General features: G+C 37.3%; 1 protein-coding gene across 1 annotated transcript in view; it reads left to right on the forward strand.

Moving 5' to 3' along the window:
- The window catches only part of unc5db (unc-5 netrin receptor Db), a 392,579-nt gene that overhangs the window by 256,055 nt on the left and 110,172 nt on the right, over positions 1–26,352 (forward strand). The window contains exons 8-10 of the mRNA XM_059338101.1: positions 3,032–3,064; positions 14,399–14,584; positions 24,338–24,700. Of these exons, the coding sequence (XP_059194084.1) occupies positions 3,032–3,064; positions 14,399–14,584; positions 24,338–24,700 (582 nt within the window). The remainder of the gene's footprint in view (positions 1–3,031; positions 3,065–14,398; positions 14,585–24,337; positions 24,701–26,352) is intronic.

Below are 26,352 nucleotides of genomic sequence, written 5' to 3' on the forward strand. Positions count from 1 at the left end.
TTGTATCTTTTTTGGTCATTTTGTGTCTTTTCTGGTCATTTTGTGTCTTTTTTTGGTCATTTTGTTTCCTTTTTTTGGTAATTTTGACTTTTTTAGTCATTTTGTGTCTTTTTGGGTTATTTTGTTTCTTTTTTGGGTAATTTTGTGTCTTTTTCTGGTCAATTTGTGTCTTTTGGTCATTTTGTGTCTTTCTGGTCATTTTGTGTCTTTTTTTGGTCATTTTGTTTCTTTTTTGGGTGATCTGAACTGTGCGTGTGAGATTGTGTTCAGTGAGTGGGGGTCACGGACAACATGCATGTTAAATTGGGGGTCGCGACTCAAAAAGAACTATTGATCTACATAAACACACAAAAATCTAAATGACAGTATAGACCGTTTGTCAGTAGCACCCATAACGACACATATGAGTGTTTGTTAAAATGACACATAAGAGCAGCTCACAGTGCCACAGAGCATTCTACAATTAGCACACTTTAAATCATTCATACACGTATGGTTCACGGTTGTAAAAAAAGGTTGCAGATTAGGCTACAAAACCACTGACCTAGGTTTAGGACCAACATGTCCTGGTTAGGTGTTATAAAAGGCAGTTTAAACAGTAAATAAAAGTCGTTTGTTCGTGTCGCTAGAGACGCTAAAAGTGTCAGTAAAGTCCAGAGCTCTTTTTCTCAAAATAGAGGAACATTGAAACCAGAGTTTGGGGGAAAAAAACTTCACAATTCATCTTAACCCTTTGGAGTTTGGGGCTCTTTTCATTCTGTCTGTATAAAGCACTTTAAAATCTTTACCATGACGTGTTGGTATCTTTGTTTTCAGCACAACCTCACCTATATGACCTGATAATTATTTTCTTCATTTTGATTTACTGGATCAACATCCAAATCAACTACAAAAACACACACACACACACAAAAAAAACAAAAACATACAAAATCACAAAAAACACATAAAAACTCACTCAAAACACACATAAACACACAAAAAAACATAAAAAATAAGTACAAAAAACACAGATTAAAACACAAAGAAATGACAAAAAACACAGATCAAAACATTTAACACAAAATATTGCATTAAAAATGCTGAATGCACACTGTAAAATCAAAAAAATCTCTGCAAAAAAAGTAAAATCATGTTACTTGGTTTTTACCTTTCCAGAAAAAGGGTTAATGCATTAAATTGGACATCGCTTCGTTTTTACGTCATGATGTCATGAAGAAGTCATGCTCCGGCGCTTTCGTGGACTCCAGAGGGTTAATTGAATTTTGAGTTTGGATGAAAGGCCAAAACAAACCAAAAGGCTTTGTGTTTAAAAATACCCATGTGCGTTTATTTTTTAGGAAACAAGCAGAGTAACCTTGTGGATTTTCTGAAGTTGAATGGCTTGAATTAAAGAGCACTAGGATGACTTCAACAAGCAGAACAGCCAGGGACAGACTGAGACTAAAAATAGACCGGACTGGACTTTTTCCAAAATTTAGGACCACAACCTACACATGATTGCGCTTTTAACCCTCTGGAGTCTCCAAAAGCGCCAAAGCATGGCTTCTTCATCACATCCAGATGTAAAAACAAAGCAGACCAAAAAAGACACAAAATGACAAAAAAAAGACACAAAATGAACAAAAAAGACGCAAAATGAACAAAAAAGACACAAAATGAGAAGACAGAATGATTAAAAAAAAAAAAACCACAGAAGACACAAATTGACTAAAAAAGACACAAAATGGAATACTAGACCCCATAAACAAGAATCTAAAGTTAAATAAAATCCCAGTCCCACAAAATGTCCAGAAAACTCCTTCTTCAACTCTTCTATGTGCTTATGATAATAAAATTAATTTTGGTCTGTTAGAACAGTGAGTGACTTCCCTCACAAAGAAACGAAATGACCAAAAAAGGAAACAAAATTACCAAAAAAAGACACAAAATGACCAAAAAAGACACAAAATGACCAAAAAAAGACACAAATTTACCAAAAAAAGACACAAAATGACCCCAAAAAGAAACAAAATTACCAAAAAAGACACAAAATTACCAAAAAGAAGGAAACAAAATGACCAAAAAAGACACAAATTGACAAGAAAAGAAACAAAATTACCAAAAAAAGACACAAAATTACCCAAAAATACACAAAATTACCAGAAAAACGGAAACAAAATGACCAAAAAAGACACAAATTGACCACAAAATGATTTAAAAAAAGACACAAAATGACCAGAAAAGACACAAAATGAGTAAAAAAAAAAAGACACAAAATGACCAGAAAAGACACAAAATGAGTTAAAAAAAAGACACAAAATGACCAGAAAAGACACAAAATGAGTAAAAAAAGACACAAATTGACCAAAAAAGACACAAAATGACCAGAAAAGACACAAAATGAGTTAAAAAAAAGACACAAAATGACCAGAAAAGACACAAAATGAGTAAAAAAAGACACAAATTGACCAAAAAAGACACAAAATGACCCCAAAAAGAAAGAAAATTACCAAAAAAGACACAAAATTACCAAAAAAAGGAAACAAAATGACCAAAAAAGACACAAAATTACCAAAAAAAGGAAACAAAATTACCAAAAAAGACACAAAATTACCAAAAAAGACACAAAATTACCAAAAAAAGGAAACAAAATGACCAAAAAAGACACAAATTGACCACAAAATGATTAAAAAAAGACACAAAATGACCAGAAAACACATCACATCCCTCTTAAATAAATCAATTGTGTTTTGGACTTGTGTTGGGAGATTATTAGCCTGCTCAGAGATCCCCCGAGCCTTTGAGCAATTTGCACCTCTGCACCTTTCTCCCTGGTGATATGAAGCCAGTAATGATGCTGAAGCCAGTAATGATGCTGCCTGGCCATTATCAGATCCTGTATATCATCAACCAGCACAGTCAGCAGAGCAGCTTCTCTCCATCAGGGTGCTGGATCTGAGACCTCACTAGTTAGGCTCCTCACAGGGGCTCTGACTTTAATCACCACTCTCTCTCCTCTTGTTCTCACTCTATCTCTCTGTCTTTGCAGATCGAAAGCTGCTACATGATGTTAAACCTCAAAGTGAGTCTTCCTCTATGGATTTCTTTCATCTTCAACTCCTGGTTCCCCACCACTGCCACTAATATGAAATGCCCTGAATTCTGGCGGAAAGAGAGGATATATTCTAAGTTTAAAGTTTGGCAGAAAAAAAGGAGTGACAGTCATTTGCATTTTCTCACTCTGGAAAAAGAAACATCATGAATTACCACCATTTAGTTTCACTTTGACCTGAAAAAAAGGGCTGTTTTAACCCAGCAAGTGCTTATTACGCATTCATGTCATTATTCAGCGCCCGACTTTTATGACAGGCGTGACATCACAGTCCCATACTCATTTTGTGTCTTTTCTGGTCATTTTGTGTCTTCTTTTGATCATTTTGTGGTGAATTTGTGTCTTTTTTTGTCATTTTGTTTCCTTTTTTTGGTCATTTTGTGTTTTTTTTTGTCATTTTGTGTCTTTTTTTGATCATTTTGTGGTCAATTTGTGTCTTTTTTGGTCATTTTGTTTCCTTTTTTTGGTAATTTTGTGTCTTTTTTGTCATTTTGTGTCTTTTTTTGATCATTTTGTGGTCAATTTGTGTCTTTTTTGGTCATTTTGTTTCCTTTTTTTTGGTAATTTTGTATCTTTTTTGTCATTTTGTGTCTTTTTTTATCATTTTGTGGTCAATTTGTGTCTTTTTTGGTCATTTTGTTTCCTTTTTTTGGTAATTTTGTGTCTTTTTTGTCATTTTGTGTCTTTTTTTATCATTTTGTGGTCAATTTGTGTCTTTTTTGGTCATTTTGTTTCCTTTTTTTGGTAATTTTGTGTCTTTTTTGTCATTTTGTGTCTTTTTTTGATCATTTTGTGGTCAATTTGTGTCTTTTTTGGTCATTTTGTTTCCTTTTTTTGGTCATTTTGTGTCTTTGTTAGTCATTTGTTAAACCTCAAAGTGAGTCTTCCTCTATGGATTTCTTTCATCTTCAACTCCTGGTTCCCCACCACTGCCACTAATATGAAATGCCCTGAATTCTGGCGGAAAGAGAGGATATATTCTAAGTTTAAAGTTTGGCAGAAAAAAAGGAGTGACAGTCATTTGCATTTTCTCACTCTGGAAAAAGAAACATCATGAATTACCACCATTTAGTTTCACTTTGACCTGAAAAAAGGGCTGTTTTAACCCAGCAAGTGCTTATTACGCATTCATGTCATTATTCAGCGCCCGACTTTTATGACAGGCGTGACATCACAGTCCCATACTCATTTTGTGTCTTTTTTGATCATTTTGTGTCTTTTTTTTATCATTTTGTGGTCAATTTGTGTCTTTTTTGGTCATTTTGTTTCCTTTTTTTGGTAATTTTGTGTCTTTTTTGTGATTTTGTGTCTTTTTTTTATCATTTTGTGGTCAATTTGTGTCTTTTTTGGTCATTTTGTTTCCTTTTTTTTGGTAATTTTGTGTCTTTTTTGTCATTTTGTGGCTTTTTTTATCATTTTGTGGTCAATTTGTGTCTTTTTTGGTCATTTTGTTTCCTTTTTTTGGTAATTTTGTCTTTTTTGTCATTTTGTGTCTTTTTTTTATCATTTTGTGGTCAATTTGTGTCTTTTTTGGTCATTTTGTTTCCTTTTTTTGGTCATTTTGTGTCTTTTTTAGTCATTTGTTAAACCTCAAAGTGAGTCTTCCTCTATGGATTTCTTTCATCTTCAACTCCTGGTTCCCCACCACTGCCACTAATATGAAATGCCCTGAATTCTGGCGGAAAGAGAGGATATATTCTAAGTTTAAAGTTTGGCAGAAAAAAAGGAGTGACAGTCATTTGCATTTTCTCACTCTGGAAAAAGAAACATCATGAATTACCACCATTTAGTTTCACTTTGACCTGAAAAAAAGGGCTGTTTTAACCCAGCAAGTGCTTATTACGCATTCATGTCATTATTCAGCGCCCGACTTTTATGACAGGTGTGACATCACAGTCCCATACTCATTTTGTGTCTTTTCTGGTCATTTTGTGTCTTCTTTTGATCATTTTGTGGTCAATTTGTGTCTTTTTTGGTCATTTTGTTTCCTTTTTTTGGTTATTTTGTGTCTTTTTTGTCATTTTGTGTCTTTTTTTTATCATTTTGTGGTCAATTTGTGTCTTTTTTGGTCATTTTGTTTCCTTTTTTGGTAATTTTGTGTCTTTTTTGTCATTTTGTGTCTTTTTTTGATAATTTTGTGGTCAATTTGTGTCTTTTTTGGTCATTTTGTTTCCTTTTTTTGGTCATTTTGTGTCTTTTTTAGTCATTTGTTAAACCTCAAAGTGAGTCTTCCTCTATGGATTTCTTTCATCTTCAACTCCTGGTCCCCCACCACTGCCACTAATATGAAATGCCCTGAATTCTGGCGGAAAGAGAGGATATATTCTAAGTTTAAAGTTTGGCAGAAAAAAAGGAGTGACAGTCATTTGCATTTTCTCACTCTGGAAAAAGAAACATCATGAATTACCACCATTTAGTTTCACTTTGACCTGAAAAAAAGGGCTGTTTTAACCCAGCAAGTGCTTATTACGCATTCATGTCATTATTCAGCGCCCGACTTTTCTGACAGGCGTGACATCACAGCTGTGCTTTTACTTTGAGCCAGGAGATATATTGGTTGTGACAAGTGAACATGTGCTATGTTGTGGAGGATTAATGGGTTGTAATCATTGCAAACGAGCTAATTTGACCAATTTACAGTCACAGTCCTGTGGCGGCTTTCAATCATTGCTGGGGTAAGCCTGGCTAAGTGATTGTCAGGTGCTAACTTGAGTGCTTTCATTAGCCCGCCACATTAAAAGTAGAGCCTGCTGCCTTTTTTCCAGGCTTCAAGGAAAGCTTGAATGATTGACTGGGGAACGCTTTAAGTTGGTATCTGGCGCGTGATCACCCTGGTAGGAATACTCTAAATTAATTTCCCTCTGATTGGTCTTTGTGACAACTGGTTATCACTGGCTACACGGCATGGGCTCAGACTGCCTGCACCGTGAGATATCCATCACAGCTATTTGATATAGACTGGTGGGTCTAAAGGCAGTTAGCCTAATCACCCTCCATGTTAGCAGCTGATATGTAACAGCTTAGAGTAACGGCTGGACATGTTCATTTATGCCTATCTGTGGTGCATAATGTAGCAGAGAGAGATAAGACAGATGGTCTGCTCCATCATACCTCTTTCATTTCTTCTTCTTTCATTTCCATCCTGGAAAGATTTACACAGTGTTACTGTTGCCTGTGTTTGACCTTGAATGCCTACATTATACCAGTGTTTTCTTCCACCAACTCCTCTTTCTCTGCACTGCAAAAAAAAAAAAGTTGGGTGAACTCCAAATTTCAAGGCAACAAACTTCGATAAAATTTTAAGTTATGACAATTAAACTAAATATTTTAAGGTTTGTTTTTGAGTTTGCTCAACTCTGAATTTCTCTGGCACGATTGTAACGCTGCTATGAAATGTCAGCTAATGTTGCGACCACAATTTTGAGTTAGCATTGATACGCTAATGGCTACTCTTGTAGCTGTAACAAGCAGCGCCGCTAGCGTCAGTTAGCCGCTAGCATCAGTTAGCCGCTAGCATCAGTTAGCCGTTAGCATCAGTTAGCCGCTAGCATCAGTTAGCCGTTAACATCAGTTAGCCGTTAGCATCAGTTAGCCGCTAGCTCCAACAAGCAGTGCCGCTAGCATCAGTTAGCCGCGAGCATCAGTTAGCCACTAGCATCAGTTAGCCACTAGCTTTCGCTAATGACCAAATTTCCCAACAAAGAAATAAGAGTTATCAGAACTATTGTCCCTTGTTGTGAACCCCAACTTAAAGATATAAGTAACAACAACTCACCAACTTGTTTTTGAGCAGACAACTGGCTTCCTTTGTTGTGCTAACTTACATTATTGCCCTAAATGTCAATAATTTATATTTCCAAGTTTTACCAACTTAAATCACTGTTTTAGGCCAAAAAATACAAGTTGGCTTTTTTGCAGTGTGGATCTTTATGAACGCAATAAAGGCAAGCTCTTTATGTGATACAGCTGAACAGAAAACCTTTGGCAATGCTGGCTTCATCACAATAAACAGAAATGACTCTCAGAAGAACACATTTACATACTGTGGGTTCTGAAATAGTGACCAAGAAACAGGCCTTTATTTATAATTTCCCCTGATCCAGCGTAAAGCAACCTCCCTCATTGTTTTCATGCTGTCTTGATAAATTCAGTATGATTATTTCTGTATTCTGTGAACTTATTCCATCAGAACTCAACACTTCCCCCAGATTTTTTTTTACATTCAACATCATGCAGCCTTGATCTTGAAGTAAATGTGAATTAGTTATTTTCTTTACAACCAGAGGCAAATGTTTTGAATGGAAGCGGGGGAGTTGATTCTTCACCAAGATAAATTCACAGATGTATGAGCACGCCCTAAAAGGGACAGACTACAGATAGTCTCATAATATACAGGTTGATCCACAGGCAGGTCAAAACATGTCAGCCAGCATTCATTGTAAGTTATTAAGAATTATATTGCGTGCTATAGTCCACCTTTCACACTTCTTCTCCGGTGCCTCACACACTGGTGAGGAGCAAGGGGCTGGATCTAAAAAATAAACTCTAAACACTTGCCAGAAAAACTGAACAGCTCCAACTTAGTCTAGACGGAATTGTCCAAAAAGTGAAAGTGAGGAGCATTTATGGGTACAAGTCAGGAACCGGCCTACCTCACATATCTCAAGGGTGCTGAATCCAAAAAAATGGTTCCCAAGCGAAATTTTGAGTTTTTGACCTTCTCATTTGCATATCAAAATGGTGGCCGTTGGTCGTTGGACCATTTCCCCTTAGTTTTTTTGTAAGTAGGCAATCAAAGATGAGGAAATTAAGTTTCTGGATCTATAGTCTAGGGTCAGAGCTCAGTGTCTTTTTTTATGTATATATGTATATATATATATATATATATATATATATATATGCAAAATACCAACTTTTAAGGTGAAATTGAGCATTATTTGTGTCATTTTTTTAAGGCCGACATAAATATTCAATCAATATCACTTTTAAATGTTCCAGTTGGTATTTTGCATATATATACACATAAAAAAGACACTGAGCCTCCACTATATCCTTGCTCTGACCCTAGACTATAGATCCAGAAACTTAATTTCCTCATCTTTGATTGCCTACTTACAAAAAAACTAAGGGGAAATGGTCCAATGACTGTGCAAGATGGGCAATTTGGTGGCCATTTGATACAAATTAGAAGGTCAAAAACTCAAAATTTCTCTTGGGAACCATTTTTTTGGACTCATACCCATAAATGCTCCTCACTTCTTAAAGGAGGCCTTTATTCTGAAATCCGTCTAGACTAACTCCTTGGAGTGTCGTTTTGTACAACCAAGTGCTGAACAAGACAATTTAAATGACCAAAATGTTCAAATAAACTTTCATTAATAGTGGGGCGGATTAGCTCAATATTTTACAACAATCGTTCACTTTGTGATAAAAGCATGAAATTTGGTAGATGTGTTGGTGAATATGTTTCAAACAAATCTGGATATTGGGCCACCTCAAAAGCGCCCCCTAGTGGCCGTGGCAGGCATTTGTTATACGAATAAATCAATTATGAATAAAAACTGCCCTTTTAATAATACCAACTGGTCATGAATTGTATATTGTTGGAAAGCCTGATTAGTCACCTTTACAACGAGGTACAGCTTGTAAGGATCGTGCATTCATGGAATGAGCAACAGGGCTAAACGTGTGGGTAGCACCCCCCAAAAATGTGCATCCCCTGTGGGGCGGATTAGCTCAATAAATCACAAGAATTGTTTATTTTGTGATAGAAGCACACAATTTGGTGGATGTGTTGGTGGATATGTTTCAAACAAATCTGTATATTAGGCCATCGCAAATTCGCCCCCAAGTGGCCATAGCAGTCATTTTCTTCGTTAAAATTACTAAAAATATTTAAATTATTTCTTAAAATATTTAAAAAATGTAAACTAAATATACAAACGTAAATAAAAAAATGTAAATACACATATTAAATTAACAAAAATCCAGTTAGACACTCTTTCAGTTATTTTTCCTGCCCCACCACAATCGGGCTAGCCATCGAGCTAGCTAGCAAATGAGCTAGCTAGCATTTGCTTCCTGGGACAAGCAGTGCAGTGGACTGTCCATCAAGGTATGTCTAAATATTTTATTTCACCTGTTATAATTATGAATAAAATATGCTATGAACATCATAAAGGCTAAAGAGAAAAATAATCATCATGGGCCTTGGCGGAAAAGTAAATAAGCAAGATAGCAAAAATAGGTACTTAAGCTAGCTAGTTAGCTTGGAACATGTATCAGTGGCTGTTGGGTGTGAAAGCTTAATAAGACACTGTTAAATTATGTCCTGTGGAATGTGGACAGCTCTCTCTGCACACACACACACACACACACGAACACATACACTATATGTCATATGTCTCCTTTGCCCATGTGGTTCTTTTTAAAAAAAATGTATTTTATAACTCCATCACAGTTAGGCGGCTTAGGACCAACTTTTGGTAGGAGTCACTTCATCAAGATTGCAGATAGGAGACGGCAGCCATATAAGCCATAAGTCTATGAGAACCAATATATCTTCCAAGCCACTTAGAAGGTCAATCTTGGTGTCAAAATATACATTTTCTGGGTCAAAGAATCATTTAAAGCTACTGAGAATATCACTAGATGAGTCACTGTAAATAATTTGTTGATCAAGATCTGACATGAGATGAAAGCGTACCCTTGATTTTTTTGAGCAGTGTACATGGCAGCTAATCCACACTCTCCCGTGAACATTGATTCCAAACATTTTCAACTCAGGATTCCCTGCTGCAGCACTTGAAGCGAGTTGCCCAGTCTGAGTGAAAATGAACATATCTATTTGATCAAATAATCATCTAGTGATATTCTCAATAGCTTTAAATGATTCCTGGACCCAGAAAATGTATATTTTGACACCAAGATTAACCTTCTAAGTGCCTTGGAAGATATAGCATTTCTCATAGACTTTATATGGCTGCCATCACCGCAATCTTGATGAAGTGGCTCCTACTAAAAATTGAAACCTATAATGATAGAGAGTATGTGGAAAAAATGTGGTGCTCTTGTCCGGCGTGTCCCCTTTATTTGGCTAAGCCGCCTGACTAAGTCACACACCTCAGTACAAGGATTTTGCCAGAAAGAGTAAACTGCAACAAGTAACCCTAGTAGAATTTTTAAAATGTATGATTTTTTTCTCTGTCTAAATGTGTTTTATTTTTATTGTTGCAGGTCATACAATATTGAATTTTTTTTTTCTTTTTAAGGAGCAACAGAAGAATACAAGCCAAAGAGGAGGCCGTAGCCTGTGAATGAGAATATCAAGATCTAATAAAATGTTATACAAAGTTAATGTTCTTTCCTATTAGACTGTAATAAAGCTTTTGTCACTTTAACATGTCTCTAAATTATATTTGTGGTGCTGAAAACATGAAACAGCAGCTGTAGGGTAGGCAAAGCATTCCACGCCAGTAACCACCGGCGGCCAATTTTACAAATGGCCGCCACAGCCATCAGAATTTTTTTTTGCGATGGCCCAATATCCAGATTCATTAAACATGTATTCAGCAATGAGTGTACCAAATTTGATGCTTTTATCACAAAATGAACTATTGTTCAGCTAATCCGCCCCACTATTAGCCTTTATGATGTTCATAGCATATTTTATTCATAATTATAACAGGTGAAATAAAATATTTAGACATACCTTGATGGACAGTCCACTGCACTGCTTGTCCCAGGAAGCAAATGCTAGCTAGCTCATTTGCTAGCTAGCTCGATGGCTAGCCCGATTGTGGTGGGGCAGGAAAAATAACTGAAAGAGTGTCTAACTGGATTTTTGTTAATTTAATATGTGTATTTACATTTTTTTATTTACGTTTGTATATTTAGTTTACATTTTTTAAATATTTTAAGAAATAATTTAAATGTTTTTAGTAATTTTAACGAAGAAAATGACTGCTATGGCCACTTGGGGGCGAATTTGCGATGGCCTAATATACAGATTTGTTTGAAACATATCCACCAACACATCCACCAAATTGTGTGCTTCTATCACAAAATAAACAATTCTTGTGATTTATTGAGCTAATCCGCCCCACTACACAGGGGATGCACATTTTTGGGGGGTGCTACTCACACGTTTAGCCCCGTTGCTCATTCCATGAATTCACGATCCTTACAAGCTGTACCTCGTTGTAAAGGTGACTAATCAGGCTTTCCAACAATATACAATTCATGACCAGTTGGTATTATTAAAAGGGCAGTTTTTATTCATAATTGATTTATTCGTATAACAAATGCCTGCCCCGGCCACTAGGGGGCGCTTTTGAGGTGGCCCAATATCCAGATTTGTTTGAAACATATTCACCAACACATCTACCAAATTTCATGCTTTTATCACAAAGTGAACGATTGTTCAGCTAATCCGCCCCACTATAACTGAAAACACGGCAAACAAGTTCACAGCTGTTTAGATGTTCAGAATGTGGTGGATACGCATAGTTTTGCTTCACTCCAAATCATACCCTGCTTATGATTTATGACTTATAATCAGTGGTGGAAAGTAACTAAGTACATTTACTCAAGTACTGTACTTAAGTACAATTTTGAGGTACTTGTACTTTATTTGGGTATTTCCATTTTATGTAACTTTGTACTTCTACTCCACTACATTTTTAGGAAAATATTGTACTTTTTACTCCACTACATTTAGCTACCAGCTCTAGTTACTTTTCAGTTCGAGATATAACAGAAAAGACAGGATCCATATAAAGTGATTCATTTATTTTATTTTATTTTATTTTATTTTAATTATAACAGTTTTAAGTTATTAAATGAGCCCTATCTTTACAAAATTAAAACAGTGCTTACATAAAAACATTAAAACAAATGATGTAATAATATATTTAGAATATATTCAACAATTTGAGTGGGTCTATTCTGCATAACGAGTACTTTTACTTTTGATACTTTAAGTACATTTTGATGCTGATACTTTTGTACTTTTACTTCAGTAATTTTTGAATGCAGGACTTTTACTTGTAGTGGAGCAATTTTTCAATGTTGTATTAGTACTTTTACTTAAGTAAGGGATCAGAATACTTCTTCCACCACTGCTTATAATGCTCTATTTTCTTCTAAATTGGACCATTATTTACACAAATAACATCATATTGTATTGGAGAAGACTTCTAGGAGAATTTTGTTTCTGACGTAGTAAATCAAGCGAGAAGTCGACTCATTTTGTATTGAGATAGATACACTGCAAAAAAAGAAAAGTTGGTTAAACTCAAAATTTCAAGGCAACAAACTCCGATAAAATTTTAAGCTGGACAATTAAACGAAATATTTCAAGTTTTGTTTTTGAGTTTGCTCAACTCTGAATTCAGATTTTTGTAAAAAACGTATAATTAAGTACTAACTTATAATTTTACATTGTAATAACTTTTAATCCTTCTGCTAACTTCTGCAATGTGCTGAATTGGCACGATTGTAACGCCGCTATGAAATGTCAGCTAATGTTGCGACCACAATTTAGAGTTAGCATTGATACGCTAATGGCTACTCTTGTAGCTGTAACAAGCAGCGCCGCTAGCATCAGTTAGCCGCTAGCATCAGTTAGACGCTAGCATCAGTTAGCCGCTAGCTTTCGCTAATGGCCGCATTTCCCAACAAAGAAATAAGAGTTATCAGAACTATTGTCCCTTGTTGTGAACCCCAACTTAAAGATATAAGTAACAACAACTCACCAACTTGTTTTTGAGCAGACAACTGGCTTCCTTTGTTGTGCTAACTTACATTATTGCCCTAAATGTCAATAATTTATATTTCCAAGTTTTACCAACTTAAATCACTGTTTTAGTCCAAAAAATACAAGTTGGCTTTTTTGTAGTGTAGGACCGGAGTTCTTTTGCAGCCTTGATTGGCAACCCTGTTGGACTTTTAAAAGATTGAAGCCTTAAGGCACCTCTGGTTTGCTTCACTGCTCAGACCTGGAGGTTGCCGCCTGTCACAAACACACTAGAAGCCAACTCACGTCACATCTCTTCTGCTCCTGTGATGCTGGCATGCTATCTTAAATCAAACACATTGTTTAGTTCAGTGTAAAAAGTTCAGTACACCAATAGAGACGAATCAGCTCATGTCTTTTTTGTACCACACTCTCTTCCTTGTCAAAACATGGAGCCATCATTACCCAAAGGGGAACTCAACCACCAACAGTTCGCTCTGAGTTTCCGGTGTGTTATGCTAGTAGCGGCTAATGAGGCATTAAGTCCCTCGCGTCAAGCTAGAGATTGTAGTCGGCTACGGAGATCTAGTGAACTCACTCATTGTCAGATTTCAGCCCCAGCTGACACTGACTTGAGGCAATTTATCAGACTTTGCCTGGAGCCCAAAAGACTTGTACCATGCACACTCGACAGCATCTGTAAACACCATGTTGTTTACGACAGCTGTTCTCAACCTTGGGGTCGGGACCCCAATTGGGGTCGCGAGATGATTTCTGGGGGTCGCCAAATCATTTTGGAAGACAGCTCTGTCTCCACTGTGTCTTTTTGGTCACTTAATGTCTGTTTTTGGTCATTTTGTGTTGTTTTTTTTACTCATTTTGTGTCTTTTTTTGTCATTTTGTGTCTTTTTTGGTCAATTTGTGTCTTTTTTTGGTCATTTTGTGTGTTTTTTTGATCATTTTGTGGTCAATTTGTGCCTTTTTTGGTCATTTTGTTTCCTTTTTTTGGTAATTTTGTGTCTTTTTTTGTTATTTTGTTTATTTTTGTGGTCATTTTGTGTCTTTTTTTGGTCAATTTGTGTCTTTTTTTGGTCAATTTGTGTCTTTTTTTGGTCATTTTTTGTCTTTTTTGGTAATTTTATGTCTTTTTTGGTCATTTTGTTTCTTTTTTGGGTGATCTGAACTGTGCGTGTGAAATTCTGTTCAGTGAGCGGGGGTCGCGGACAACATGCATGTTAAATTGGGGGTCGCGACTCAAAAAGGTTGAGAACTACTGGTTTAAAATATCTTGAGTTCCCATTGAACATCAATCAGTAGAACAGCAAAGAAGAAATATTAAAGTACAAATTGTATTGCATGGTTGCTATGTAAGCTGAAATTACACACTATTACCTAGCTGTTGCTAGGATACATGCAATTCCACCCACTTCAATGTTATTTATCCGAGCCTTTTTTATTTAGCTGGGAGCCTTTGTATAATATGATTTGAGACATTATTTGAATACTTGCTTTTATACGACAATTTACAGTAGCTCTGTTTTTCCATGTGTCTCGTGTGTTATCTTCAGATATGGACGGCTCCAACGATGTAGCTCTGTACTCCGGCCTGGGAGCCGGTATCATTGCTGTAGCCATCCTGGTAGTGGCCGTCATGCTTTACAGGAAGAACCACAGCGAGTATGGAGTGGATGTCATCGACTCCTCTGCTCTCACCGGGGGTTTCCAGTCTTTCAACTTCAAGACCACCAGACAAGGTAAGAGACAGGGCCATCAATTCCACGCTAACACGCGCCGACTACCACAAGGCCACAAGGCAGCTTCATCAAAGCCTGCTGCTGCAGGGCCGCCCCGGTGATCGCTGGCATTTGTTTGCTCATTTTGTGTCTTTTCTGGTCATTTTGTGGTCAATTTGTGTCTTGTTTGGTAAATTTGATTCCTTTTTTTGGTAATTTTGTGTCTTTTTTTGTTATTTTGTGTCCTTTTTTTGATAATTTTGTGGTCAATTTGTGTCTTTTTTGGTCATTTTGTTTTCTTTTTTTGGTCAATTTGTGTCTTTTTTGTCATTTTGTGTCTTTTTTGGTCATTTTGTTTCTTTTTGGGGTCATTTTGTGTCTTTTTTTTGTGGTCATTTTGTGTCTTTTTTTGGTCATTTTGTGTCTTTTTTTTCTTTTGTGGCAAGTGGTTATTTAACTCTATGGAGTCTTGGGCTATTTTGTCCATTTTTGAGTCCTTTTCATGTCTTTTCGTGTCTTTGCAAGTCAGGGCCATCAATTCCACGCTAACACGCGCCGACTACCACAAGGCCATCAGGCAGCTTCATCAAAGCCTGCTGCTGCAGGGCCGCCCCGGTGATCGCTGGCATTTGTTTGCATCTAGCAGCATGGCGTGCTGCCTCCCCATCTGTTTAAGATTAATACTTCCATAATCAGTGAAAGGACCTGTCCTTCTATTTTGACAGACCTGCTTCTCTGTTATTGTGAAGCAGAAGATAATCAATCTGTGATAGAGACAGGCACGGTCTCCACGGACCACACATTTGACTGTCAAGCAACCAATCTCCTCCATCAGATTACTCCGGCCTAAACCACTGATGGATATATGTGAGAGGTATGGAACAGTGAACATCAATTCAATTTTTGTTGTGCACAGCAATAAGTTCAGTTGGTGATGTGACTGTGGCTGTCCCGGCCAGCCTCGCTACAGGCATTCATATTACTGTCACTGACATTTCTGGGTTAGCACAAGTGATAGCCATCGTGTGGATGGGTGATCCATCCCGGCTTGGTGACAGCGCAGTGAGACGCCCTGCCGGAGCCCATACTGAGCCCCCAGCGCCGCCACCGCCACCGCCACCGCCACTGCCTGGGGAGATGGTCAACCCCCCCGCCCCGCCCCCAATCAAAAGGTGTGAGGAAAGCAGGGGGCTGGGAGGTGGCAGGAGCCGGGTCTACCACCAGCAGGTCATCAATCCTATTTAAATAGGCCAGCTTTCCCCGCAGCCTGCCTGCTGTGCCCTCCACCGGCCACAATCACTCCTTTCCATTTTCCTCTCTATCAACCTGGCCAAGACTCCCCATGAAATGTAGAACACTTCCTCAGCCCCAGTTTGCTTTGGTGGAAGTTGTTCAGGCATTTTATATTAGCATACGTCTACCCTGATTGCATTGTTAACATTTAATCGTCCTTTTCATAAACATAGCACTCTAAAACTGTATTTAATTGCAAATCAGTAGCTTTTTATGCCCAATAATCACAAGAAGAAAAAAAACTACTTGGAGGAGCTCTTAAATGGTTTCGGATGGCTCTCTGCTGCCCGATCAGCTCTAAGGCAGAGGACTGAAGTGGTTATTTAACTCTATGGAGTCTTGGGCTATTTTGTCCATTTTTGAGTCCTTTTCATGTCTTTTCGTGTCTTTGCAAGTCATTTTGTGTCTTTTTTGGTAAATTTGTGTCTTTTTTTGGTCATTTTGTGTCTTTTTGGGGTCATTTTGTGTCTTTTTGGACAATTTGTGTCTTTTTTTTGGTAATTTTGTGTCTTTTTTGGTAATTTTATGTCTTTTTTGGTCATTTTGTTTCCTTTTTTGGTCATTTTGTTTCCTTTCTTGGTCATTTTGTTTCTTTTTTGGGTGATCTGAACTGTGCGTCTTAAATTCTGTTCAGTGAGCGGGGGTCGCAGACAACATGGATGTTAAATTGGGGGTCGCGACTCAAAAAGGTTGAGAACTATTGGTTTAAGATATCTTGAGTTCCCATTGAACATCAATCAGTAGAACAGCAAAGAAGAAATATCGGCCACAATCACTCCTTTCCATTTTCCTCTCTATCAACCTGGCCAAGACTCCCCATGAAATGTAGAACACTTCCTCAGCCCCAGTTTGCTTTGGTGGAAGTTGTTCAGGCATTTTATATTAGCATACGTCTACCCTGATTGCATTGTTAACATTTAATCGTCCTTTTCATAAACATAGCACTCTAAAACTGTATTTAATTGCAATTTAGTAGCTTTTCATGCCTAATAATCACAAGAAAAAAGAAAAGAAAAGAAATTGGAGGAGCTCTTAAATGGTTTCGGATGGCTCTCTGCTGCCCGAGCAGCTCTAAGGCAGAGCACTGAAGTGGTTATTTAACTCTATGGAGTCTTGGGCTATTTTGTCCATTTTTGAGTCCTTTTCATGTCTTTTCGTGTCTTTGCAAGTCATTTTTGTGTCTTTTTTGGTCAGTTTGTGTCTTTTTTTGGTAATTTTGTGTCTGTTTTGTCATTTTTTGTCTTTTTTGGTCATTTCGTTTCTTTTTGGGGTCATTTTGTGTCTTTTTGGACAATTTGTGTCTTTTTTTTGGTAATTTTATGTCTTTTTTGGTCATTTTGTTTCTTTTTTGGTCAATTTGTGTCTTTTTTTGGTAATTTTGTGTCTGTTTTGTCATTTTGTGTCTTTTTTGGTCATTTTGTTTCTTTTTGGGGTCATTTTGTGTCTCTTTGGACAATTTGTGTCTTTTTTTGGTAATTTTGTGTCTTTTTTGGTAATTTTATGTCTTTTTTGTCATTTTGTGTATTTTTTGGTCATTTCGTTTCTTTTTGGGGTCATTTTGTGTCTTTTTGGACAATTTGTGTCTTTTTTTGGTAATTTTATGTCTTTTTTGGTCATTTTGTTTCTTTTTTGGTCAATTTGTGTCTTTTTTTGGTAATTTTGTGTCTGTTTTGTCATTTTGTGTCTTTTTTGGTCTTTTTGTTTCTTTTTGGGGTCATTTTGTGTCTCTTTGGACAATTTGTGTCTTTTTTTGGTAATTTTGTGTCTTTTTTGGTAATTTTATGTCTTTTTTGGTCATTTTGTTCCCTTTTTTGGTCATTTTGTTTCCTTTTTTGGTCATTTTGTTTCTTTTTTGGGTGATCTGAACTGTGCATGTGAAATTCTGTTCAGTGAGCGGGGGTCGCGGACAACATGGATGTTAAATTGGGGGTCGCCACTCAAAAAGGTTGAGAACTACTGGTTTAGGATATCTTGAGTTCCCATTGAACATCAATCAGTAGAACAGCAAAGAAGAAATATCGGCCACAATCACTCCTTTCCATTTTCCTCTCTATCAACCTGGCCAAGACTCCCCATGAAATGTAGAACACTTCCTCAGCCCCAGTTTGCTTTGGTGGAAGTTGTTCAGGCATTTTATATTAGCATACGTCTACCCTGATTGCATTGTTAACATTTAATCGTCCTTTTCATAAACATAGCACTCTAAAACTGTATTTAATTGCATATCAGTAGCTTTTCATGCCTAATAATCACAAGAAGAAAAAAAAAAATACTTGGAGGAGCTCTTAAATGGTTTCGGATGGCTCTCTGCTGCCCGAGCAGCTCTAAGGCAGAGGACTGAAGTGGTTATTTAACTCTATGGAGTCTTGGGCTATTTTGTCCATTTTTGAGTCCTTTTCATGTCTTTTCGTGTCTTTGCAAGTCATTTTTGTGTCTTTTTTGTGTCTTTTTTTTGGTAATTTTGTGTCTGTTTTGTCATTTTGTGTCTTTTTTGGTCATTTTGTTTCTTTTTGGGGTCATTTTGTGTCTTTTTGGACAATTTGTGTCTTTTTTTGGTAATTTTGTGTCTTTTTTGGTAATTTTATGTCTTTTTTGGTCATTTTGTTTCCTTTTTTGGTAATTTTGTTTCTTTTTTGGTTGATCTGAACTGTGCGTGTGAAATTCTGTTCAGTGAGCGGGGGTCGCGGACAACATGGATGTTAAATTGATCAGCCCCTTCCTCAGCCCCAGTTTGCTTTGGTGGAAGTTGTTCAGGCATTTTATATGAGCATACGTCTACCCTGATTGCATTGTTAACATTTCATCGTCCTTTTCATAAACATAGCACTCCAAAACTGTATTTAATTGCAAATCAGTAGCTTTTCATGCCTAATAATCACAAGAAGAAAAAAAACTACTTGGAGGAGCTCTTAAATGGTTCCGGATGGCTCTCTGCTGCCCGAGCAGCTCTAAGGCAGAGGACTGAATAAGTTTCTGGACCTGACCCTGTCTCTCTGCATTACTTCTCCTTCTGAGTGATTTTTAATCAGAGGCCCAATTCCAAACCTATCCCTCAAGGTATTCAACCTGAGGTACATTTCATTAACTTCTCTCATCTCACCACTGCCATTCCATTTTCCCTTGCCATTCTTAAAGATGCACACTCAAGCGATAATCAGATCATTCTCCACTCGACCGGAGGGGAGAAAATGTAGCAGTGATCGAATGTCAGCAGCAGAAGGGTAATGTCCACTGGGCTGCAGCTCTGACCAACAGCTCCAAGAGATGCACTCCGTCCTCTGTTAGTCTGCCGTCCCAACTCCTAAGGAATTAAAAAATGCATATTTTCATTTTCCAATCAGGTATAATTAAAACGTGTGTAATCATTGAGCATGGAGTACAAGAGCAATAACACAGATGTTACAGCCTCAATCCCTGCAACAGTAATAATACTGTATACTGTACGGAAACGAAACCTACACACTTACAATACATGTGGTGAATAACAACAAGTACATACATAATGGACTATTCATATAAATATTTAAAGAAGTAAAAAAAACAGCAATTCTCAAAAGGGAGAATTGTATGCATTTATTTATTTTACATCATTATTATGTGAATATTGTATGGTTTTGCATGGTTTGTCAAACAAAACAAGACACAGGTATACTACAGCCGTAGTGTCTGCATGTGCTAAAAATACCTAACTGAAGCCAGTAAAGCCGAAGCTAAGTAGTTAGCAGCTTGCCGCTAGTAGCCTTGTGACCGAGCCGTTTCGGCCACGAGGAGCTCGCCCTCTAAAGCAGGGCCGGCTCTAGGCATAGGCGACATAGGCGGTCGCCTAGAGCGCCATCTGCTGGAGGGGCGCCGCCAGTCACCCTTGAGGGAGAAAAAACCCTAACCCTAAAAAAACAATAATGATTTCCCATGCCCATTGTCGCCCTCCCTTCGTGTTCTGTCTTGAAAATAATAAATATTAACAAAATAATGAAACAGATAAACAATGACATTTTCTCACTTGTGGTGCTGAGTCATGTGCAGTGTGGTCATTGCCTTGCCCCCCTTTAGACGGTCAGATCGCTGTCACAGAGGTCAAACAAAAACAGGAGTTCCCCCTCCATGAAACAACAAGCGGAGCTGTTCAACACCAATGGATTTCGCCTAGGGCACCAAATGGACTAGAGCCGGCCCTGCTCTAAAGGCTGCAGCACGCCGTCCTCCGGGACACAATGACTGTCCCGACACTGTCCGTAGAAATGTCTTGAACGCCAGGGCACCTTCTACCCGGTCACAGTAGAGAACAGGTGGCAGCTATCCTCGTCTTGGTGTTCAGACAGGAGTTTGGACCCTGTGCGCTGCTCTGTACCTGTTATTCTCCAGTTCTTAATGCAACTGGTTTATTTTTGGAACAATTTTAAATATGACCTATCTAGAATTAAATAATTATGAAGAAATGTCACTTTTTAAAGCTTTGTTTTAGTTACTTTTTTCACATATGATCCACACTCTGATGATAACGACTGTTTTTACAGTTTCTTTCTGTAATAAATGGTGTATTTTTGGCATATAAAAAAAAGAACATACTGTTCTTTTCCCTGGCAGATTTTGTGGTTCAGATGGCTTGAGTTTGATGGACTACAGCTCCAGCACCTTGAAAAAACTTTTGATACTACTACTACTACTGCCATAAATTTAGTTGTGGAGTACTTGGCAGTCATGTTGCAATGCTTCTCATCAGGGCATTGTTTATATAAAAATAAGTATAAATGCCTTTGAAAACATTTTGCATTCATTCACTAATATTTGTTTCATACCTTATAAGATTTATGTATCCTTGGGACAACGAAAATAAATATATAAATGCAATGTATAATTATAAGGGCCAGGACTTTAACACGTTAATTAAGATTAATTAATTACACAAACATTAACGTGTTAAACGTGTTTCAGGAGGACCGATTATACTGGAGCACCAACTAGCGTTGATGAGTTGAGACAACAACAAACCACAGTGAACATGAAGGAAGAAGCTGATGAGACCTTTGGTTGGCCCCGTGGATGATGGGACATTTAGTTACTAAAAACCAACGGATGGAAGCGTCCATAAGAGCATGGTTGTGTTGCTAGGCAACAAGGAATTCACATATCACCATAGCAGCACATCCAGCCTCAAGTATCACCTCAATGCTAAACATATAGCAGCTAGCGGCTAGTGTGCTAGCTAGCGTGGATTGTGTTTTACTTCAAAAACCAAAGTATTCTAGTTTACAGAAGGTCTACCTACCTATAGGCTACCTGGATTTATCAAATGTACTATATTTATAAATATGCTATTGCTACACTTAATGGCAAAAATTGCACTGGTCTGTTGGACTTGAACAAAAATAAACAATATTTTTTGTTGCTTAAGCTGATGTATTCAGTCATTATTCAATGGTATACTAAAAATCCATGTGAAAAAAATTACTTCTCACTGTTTTCAGGTCAAATATTTATATGCGATTAAAATGCGATTAATTTCGATTAATTATTTACAAAGCCTCTAATTAATTAGATTATTTTTTTTAATCGAGTAATCGAGTCCCTAATTATTATTAATAATTTAATTTAAATAGGAGGGGCAGTACTGTCATTTTAAAAAAAAGTGTTGGAAAGACAAATACAACAGGAAAAGTTGAGTTTCACGGATTCCTGTGAGACCAGGTTGCTTTTTTTGTGTTGTTAATGAAAAGTAGCTCACACCAAGGTTATTATACTTAACGAAAACTAGAATTGAAAAAACATTTTCATTAACTGAAATAAAAATAAACACTAACTAACTGAAACTGTATTATGTGGTTACAAAACTAACTAAAACTAACTAAATTTATAGTGAAAATGTCCTTCGTTTTTGTCTTTATCATTTTTCATTTTATTTTTAATCGAGTCCGGGGCCCTAATTATTATTAATAATTTAATTTAAATAGGAGAGGCAGTACTGTGTTGGAAAGACAAAAACAACAGGAAAAGTTGAGTTTTGAAGAACAAACCATATAACTAAAAAAGACACAGCAACAGACATAAAATGACCAAAAAAGACACAAAATGACCAAAAAAAGACACAAAATAACTAAAGAAGATACAACAACAGACACAATTATATCCCCTATAATTTTCCTTTTTAAGGATGACTGGGTCTGGGTTCTTATGGGTTAATCGAGTCCGGGGCCCTAATTATTATTAATAGTTTAATTTAAATAGGAGATGCAGTACTGTAATTTTTTAAAAAGTGTTGGAAAGACAAATACAACAGGAAAAGTTGAGTTTTGAAGAACAAACCATATAACACACCCCAAAGTGCTCATCACAAATCACGCCCCCGGTAATTAACGATTTCCCTAAAAATAAAACAACATTAGCCTCCCGCCTTGCACCCCTCGCCAGGCAACAGCTGGGCAGCAAGGACTCAGTGACTCCGCCGCTATCTTGGCACGGCTCGTCCCGGGCCAGAGCACGGCGGAGCCTGCCAGATCCATGCAGCACGCTCCCCGCTCCGTTTGGCAGCAGCGTCACTTCTAATGGCCACAGATGAAGACCCCCCCCCACAGGCTGCTGGGGCCACACTGGGAGCTGAAGGACTCCTCTCATTTACAGAGCAGTCACCTCCACCCCTCCTGGCCCTGCCTCCTGTCCTTCAGGAGGACGCTGCGGCGTCCAGAGGAGCTGACTCCAGCAGATGGATTATGGAGATCAAGCTGTGTGTGTGCTTGGTAATTAAATCTAACGCTGTGACCGTGGCCACCAGCCCTGGACCTTCTGTCCAGGTTGTGCTCCCTTACCTCTGATCTACTGTTTTCCTGCCCGGACATGTTGTTTTAATTGGTGCTGAAGCTTCACTGGTCAGCTGCAGAAAACTTCCAGAGAGGTGTCTGTTTAACCTGGATGAATATTACCTGAGGATATCCAGGAATCTGCATTTATTTTGGAGATTATAGTGATTTTAATCTCAAATCTGCACTGCAAAAAAAAAAAGAAAAGTTGGGTGAACTCAAAATGTCAAGGCAACAAACTTCGATAAAATTTTAAGTTGGACAATTAAACTAAATATTTTAAGTTTTGTTTTTGAGTTTGCTCAACTCTGAATTCAGATTTTTGTCAACTCAACTGTAAATTGTACTAATTTATAACTTAACATTGTAATAACTTTTAATCCTTACTTCTGCTAACTTCTGCAATGTGCTGAATTGGCACGATTGTAACGCCGCTATGAAATGTCAGCTAATGTTGTGACCACAATTTTGAGTTAGCATTGATACGCTAATGGCTACTCTTGTAGCTGTAACAAGCAGCACCGCTAGCATCAGTTAGCCGCTAGCATCAGTTAGCTGCTAGCATCACTTAGCCGCTAGCATCACTTAGCCGCTAGCTTTCGCTAATGACCGAATTTAACCGCTTTCCCGCATTCCCCAACAAAGAAATAAGAGTTATCAGAACTATTGTCCCTTGTTGTGAACCCCAACTTAAAGATATAAGTAACAACAACTCACCAACTTGTTTTTGAGCAGACAACTGGCTTCCTTTGTTGTGCTAACTTACATTATTGCACTAAATGTCAATCATTTATATTTCCAAGTTTTACCAACTTAAATCACTGTTTTAGGCCAAAAAATACAAGTTGGCTTTTTTGCAGTGCGCTACGTCTGCTTTTTGTGAAAAATAGTAAACTACTGTATTGTACTGCAAATAAAAATCATATGATAATATGGATAAAATGGAAGTCAAGCAATATCCAGTTTAAAAAGCGATACAAACACGTGGTTTTCACCAGGTCCAGGGAGGAAGAAGGGCTTTAACAACCAGGTGTTTTCATAAATTATAAATTATTCATGTATTTGTTTATTTAATTATTCATTTTTTATTTTTTTGTAAATATGTATGTTTAGGGGAAAAAATGTGTTAATTGAGTAGTGGAGACGGTTTAAATAAGCATCTGCTTCATCCTGCTCCTTTTTGGACATGTTGCCTTCACATTATAGCTTTTGTTTTGACTATTGCTATTTTTTTTTTATATCCAGGAATCTGCATTTATTTTGGAGATTAAGTGATTTTACATTATCCTCATTGGATTTGTTTGTTTTTGAGTTAACTTCATGTGTTACTCGCACATGTTCGAAATAAAAAAAGCTGAACTGCAAAAAAATAAATAAATGCAAACTCAGTGACACATTTTCTTTCCCGTCATGAAAAATGGAAAAAGTCTTCGCACATTTTCCAGCTCCTCAGCCTTTTAAAATGTCAACTTACTTTGCTTAATCACAAACAACTAAAGCATAGTATAAACTTGACCTTATTTAATTGTATCTGGGACACAAGTGAATGTAATCATCCCATGTGAGTCTGTTGAGGAAACACAGAGGTTGGGCTTTGATACATTAATTAAACGAGTTACCTAAATAATACAGTCTGATGCGAGCGGGGCTTTCTGTGACTGTGTGGCTGTTTTATCTCTCATCTCTGCAGGCAACCCGCTGTTGCTCAACTCCTCCATGCAGCCTGACCTGACAGTAGGACGGACATACAGCACGGCGCTCTGCTTCCAGGACGGCACGGACAAAGACCTCTTCGACCCGCTGCCAGACATTAAGGTCAAAGTTCAGAGCTCCTTCATGGTTTCACTAGGAGTGGCCGAGCGGGCCGAGTTCCACGCCAAAACTCCCGCTGAGACCTTCCCCCTGGACCTGAGCCGCGACTACAGCAGCACCGTGGACCGACGCAAGAAGGGCCTGCTGACCCTCAACGGGCCCACCAGCACCGACCCGGAGCTGCTGAGGACCGACAGCGTGTTCGGCCACCCTGGAGGACGCCTGGTGGTGCCAAACACTGGTGAGTTTCACAAGAAGGAGATAAAAGCAGCTCTGCCTCTGTCGTTTTTGAACCTGGTCTCACAGGAATCCGTGGAATAGCCACGGAATCACTCAAATTTCTGTGAAACTGACACGGATTTCGCTACAATGCAAGTTAATGACAGTCATATCCCGTGGCTATTCCATGGATATTTGTTCCTAGTGGTTTGTTACTAAAAAAAGACACAAAATGACCAAAAAAGACACAAAATTACCAAACAAGACACAAAAAAGACACAAAATGACAAAAAAAAGACACAAAATGACCAAAAAAGACACAAAATAACTAAAAAAGACACAACAACAGACACAAAATTACCAAACAAGACACAAAAAAGACACAAAATGACTAAAAAAAAGACACAAAATGACCAAAAAAGACACAAAATGACCAAAAAAGACACAAAATAACTAAAAAAGACACAACAACAGACACAAAATTACCAAACAAGACACAAAAAAAGACACAAAATGACCAAAAAAGACACAAAATGAGAAGACGGAATAACCAAAAAAATCCCACAGAAGACACAAAATGACAAAAAAGACATAAAATGACCAAAAAAGACACAAATTACCAAAAAAGACACAAAATGACCAAAAAAAGACACAAAATAACTAAAAAAAGACACAACAACAGACACAAGATTACCAAACAAGACACAAAAAAAGACACAAAATGACAAAAAAAGACACAAAATGACTAAAAAAAGACACAAAATGACCAAAAAAGACACAAAATGACCAAAAAAGACACAAAATGAGAAGACAGAATAACCCAAAAAACCCACAGAAGACACAAAATGACAAAAAAGACATAAAATGACCAAAAAAGACACAAAATAACTAAAAAAGACACAACAACAGACACAAGATTACCAAAAAAGACACAAAATGACTTACAAAGACAAGAAAAGACATGAAAAAGATTCAAAAATGGACAAAATAACCCTATAAGACTCCATAGAGTTAAGAACTGTGTTGTAAAAAATGTATATTATATAAGTTATATACTCATCGACTATCCCGTGGCTATTCCATGGATATTTGTTCCTATTGGTTTGTTCCAAGTCACGTGACTTTCAAGGTCCCGGCGGTCAGAACAAAAAACATGGCGGACAGTTCTCTCATTTTTAGTGAAAAAATCAATATTTTGACTTAGTTTCTGCATAAAAATGGATTTTGATCACATTTCTAGCGAGAAATATATGTTTTATTTTCTAAATATTATGATATGACTGTCATTAACTTGCATTGTAGCAAAATCCGTGTCAGTTTCACGGGAATTTTAGTGATTCCCTGGCTATTCCACGGATTTTGAGTTAAGCAAATCCGTGGCCATTTCACAGATTCCTGTGAGACCAGGTTGCTTTTTTTGTGTTGTTAATGAAAAGTAGCTCACACCAAGGTTATTATATACGAAAACTAACGAAATAACGAAAACTAGACTTGAAAAAACATTTTCATTAACTGAAATAAAAATAAAAACTAGGGTTTTTATTACGTCTTTATCAACTTTTTTTCAATCATAATCCAGTGTTTCTATTCTCCCCTGCTGAGTGTGTTTATTCCTGCTTTGTGGCTTCCAGGAGAAGCGCTAGTGAAATTACCGTAATGACTCCATGTTGACTG

This window comes from Centropristis striata, chromosome 7, assembly GCF_030273125.1.
Source record: "Centropristis striata isolate RG_2023a ecotype Rhode Island chromosome 7, C.striata_1.0, whole genome shotgun sequence".
NCBI lineage: Eukaryota > Metazoa > Chordata > Actinopteri > Perciformes > Serranidae > Centropristis > Centropristis striata.